This window comes from Manacus vitellinus, unplaced genomic scaffold (genome assembly GCF_001715985.3).
Source record: "Manacus vitellinus isolate BGI_N305 unplaced genomic scaffold, ASM171598v3 ctg7180002432721_pilon, whole genome shotgun sequence".
In the NCBI taxonomy this organism is placed as follows: Eukaryota; Metazoa; Chordata; class Aves; order Passeriformes; family Pipridae; genus Manacus; species Manacus vitellinus.
Window position 1 is genome coordinate 1,176 of NW_021938434.1, and position 1,732 is coordinate 2,907.

Here is a 1,732-nt window from a genome sequence, read left to right on the forward strand (position 1 = left end):
TGCAGCTGCAGAGAAGTCAGAGAGGAAAGATGTCAGGCAAACAAGTCAATGCAGAGTTCTTTATTTGGTTTAAGCACACAGTGATTACAGTTCCTGATTTGTACAGCCTCTGGGCCAGGCTAGAAAGACAAAGACTGAAATGAAAATGGTGTTTACATATATATAAATATATATATATATACTTTTATATATATATTTATATACATAAAGATTTTTTGGTGTGAACAAATTCTCAGAAAAATAGTGCCCCTAACAGAAGCAAAAAATAGAAAAGATATGGTGGGCCTTTAGTGAAGTCTTTAAAAGAATTGGCCTTTAATGGGATGGATAACATACAGAAGAAGGAAAGTTTATTGCTTCTGAAAAACACCCACTTATCAGTTTCCTCAGGGCATCCTTGAGCTCCTGGTTCCTCAGGCTGTAGATGAAGGGGTTCAGTGATGGAGGTACCACCGAGTACAGAACTGCCACCACAAGGTCCAGGGACGGGGAGGAGAGAAAGGAGGGCTTCATGTAGGCAAATGTACCAGTGCTGACAAACAGGGAGACCACGGCCAGGTGAGGGAGGCACGTGGAAAAGGCTTTGTGCCGTCCCTGCTGAGAGGGGATCCTCAGCACAGCCCTGAAGATCTGCACATAGGAGAACACAATGAAAATGAAACAGCCAAAACAAAAAGTAGCACTAACCCCAATAAGCCCCAGTTCCCTGACGTTGGAGTGTGAGCAGGAGAGCTTGAGGATGTGTGGGATTTCACAGAAGAACTGGCCCAGGGCGTTGCCCTGGCACAGGGGCAGGGAAAATGTACTGGCTGTGTGCAACAGAGCAGTGAGAAAGCCAGTGGCCCAGGCAGCTGCTGCCATGTGGGCACAAGCTCTGCTGCCCAGGAGGGTCCCGTAGTGCAGGGGTTTGCAGATGGCAACGTAGCAGTCGTAGCACATGATGGTGAGGAGATAAAACTCTGCTGACATGAAAAAGGCAAAGAAAAAGAGCTGTGCAGCACATCCTGTGTAGGAGATGGTTGTGGTGTCCCAGAGGGAATTGTGCATGGCTTTGGGGACAGTGGTGCAGATGCAGCCCAGGTCTGTGAGGGAGAGGTTGAGCAGGAAGAAGCCCATGGGGGTGTGCAGGTGGTGGTCACAGGCTACGGCGCTGAGGATGAGGCCGTTGGCCAGGAGGGCAGCCAGGGAGATGGCCAGGAAGAGCCAGAAGTGCAGGAGCTGCAGCTCCCGCCTGTCTGAGAATGCCAGGAGGAGGAACTGGGTGAGGGAGCTGCTGTTGGACATTTGCTGTTCCTCAGTACAGGGTCTATTCAGAAAAGGAAAAGACACAGAACAACTAGGAGATACCCCTCTCAGCAAAGATACTCCATCTTTCATAGTAATCCCCCCAAACCATTTGTATTTCCCTTTAGCTGGTTCAGAGTGGTGTGAACAGCAAGAATTCTGGCCATGTGCTGCCAAGGGCTCAGCTCTGCTCTGCTGCAGTGGCGACATGGAGCTGGTTTGTGACAGCTCTGATGATCACAAGGGATGTCAGATGTAACCCACCTTTAATAGAAAAGTTCCATTTCTGACCCCCCTACTCACAAGAGTATGGTCTGCAGAACAGAGGTTTCTATTCTCTTTAGAATAATTTTTCTGTTAGATATGTTCCACCATTAAATCTTCAGGGTGTTCTTTTTAGGAGTAAAAATTCCCATTTTTATTGCTAAAAATTTGAAGAATCTTTAGA

General features: G+C 47.5%; 1 protein-coding gene across 1 annotated transcript; it reads right to left on the reverse strand.

Annotated features, from left to right (window-relative positions):
• Positions 1-336: 336 nt before the first annotated feature.
• Positions 337-1,284, reverse strand: LOC108642394 (olfactory receptor 14A16-like; the record flags this gene model as incomplete). Its single annotated transcript, XM_018086907.3, has 1 exon — positions 337-1,284. A coding segment is annotated over exon 1 (948 nt), but the record flags the coding sequence as incomplete, so codon positions are not given.
• Between the last annotated feature and the right edge of the window lie 448 nt (positions 1,285-1,732).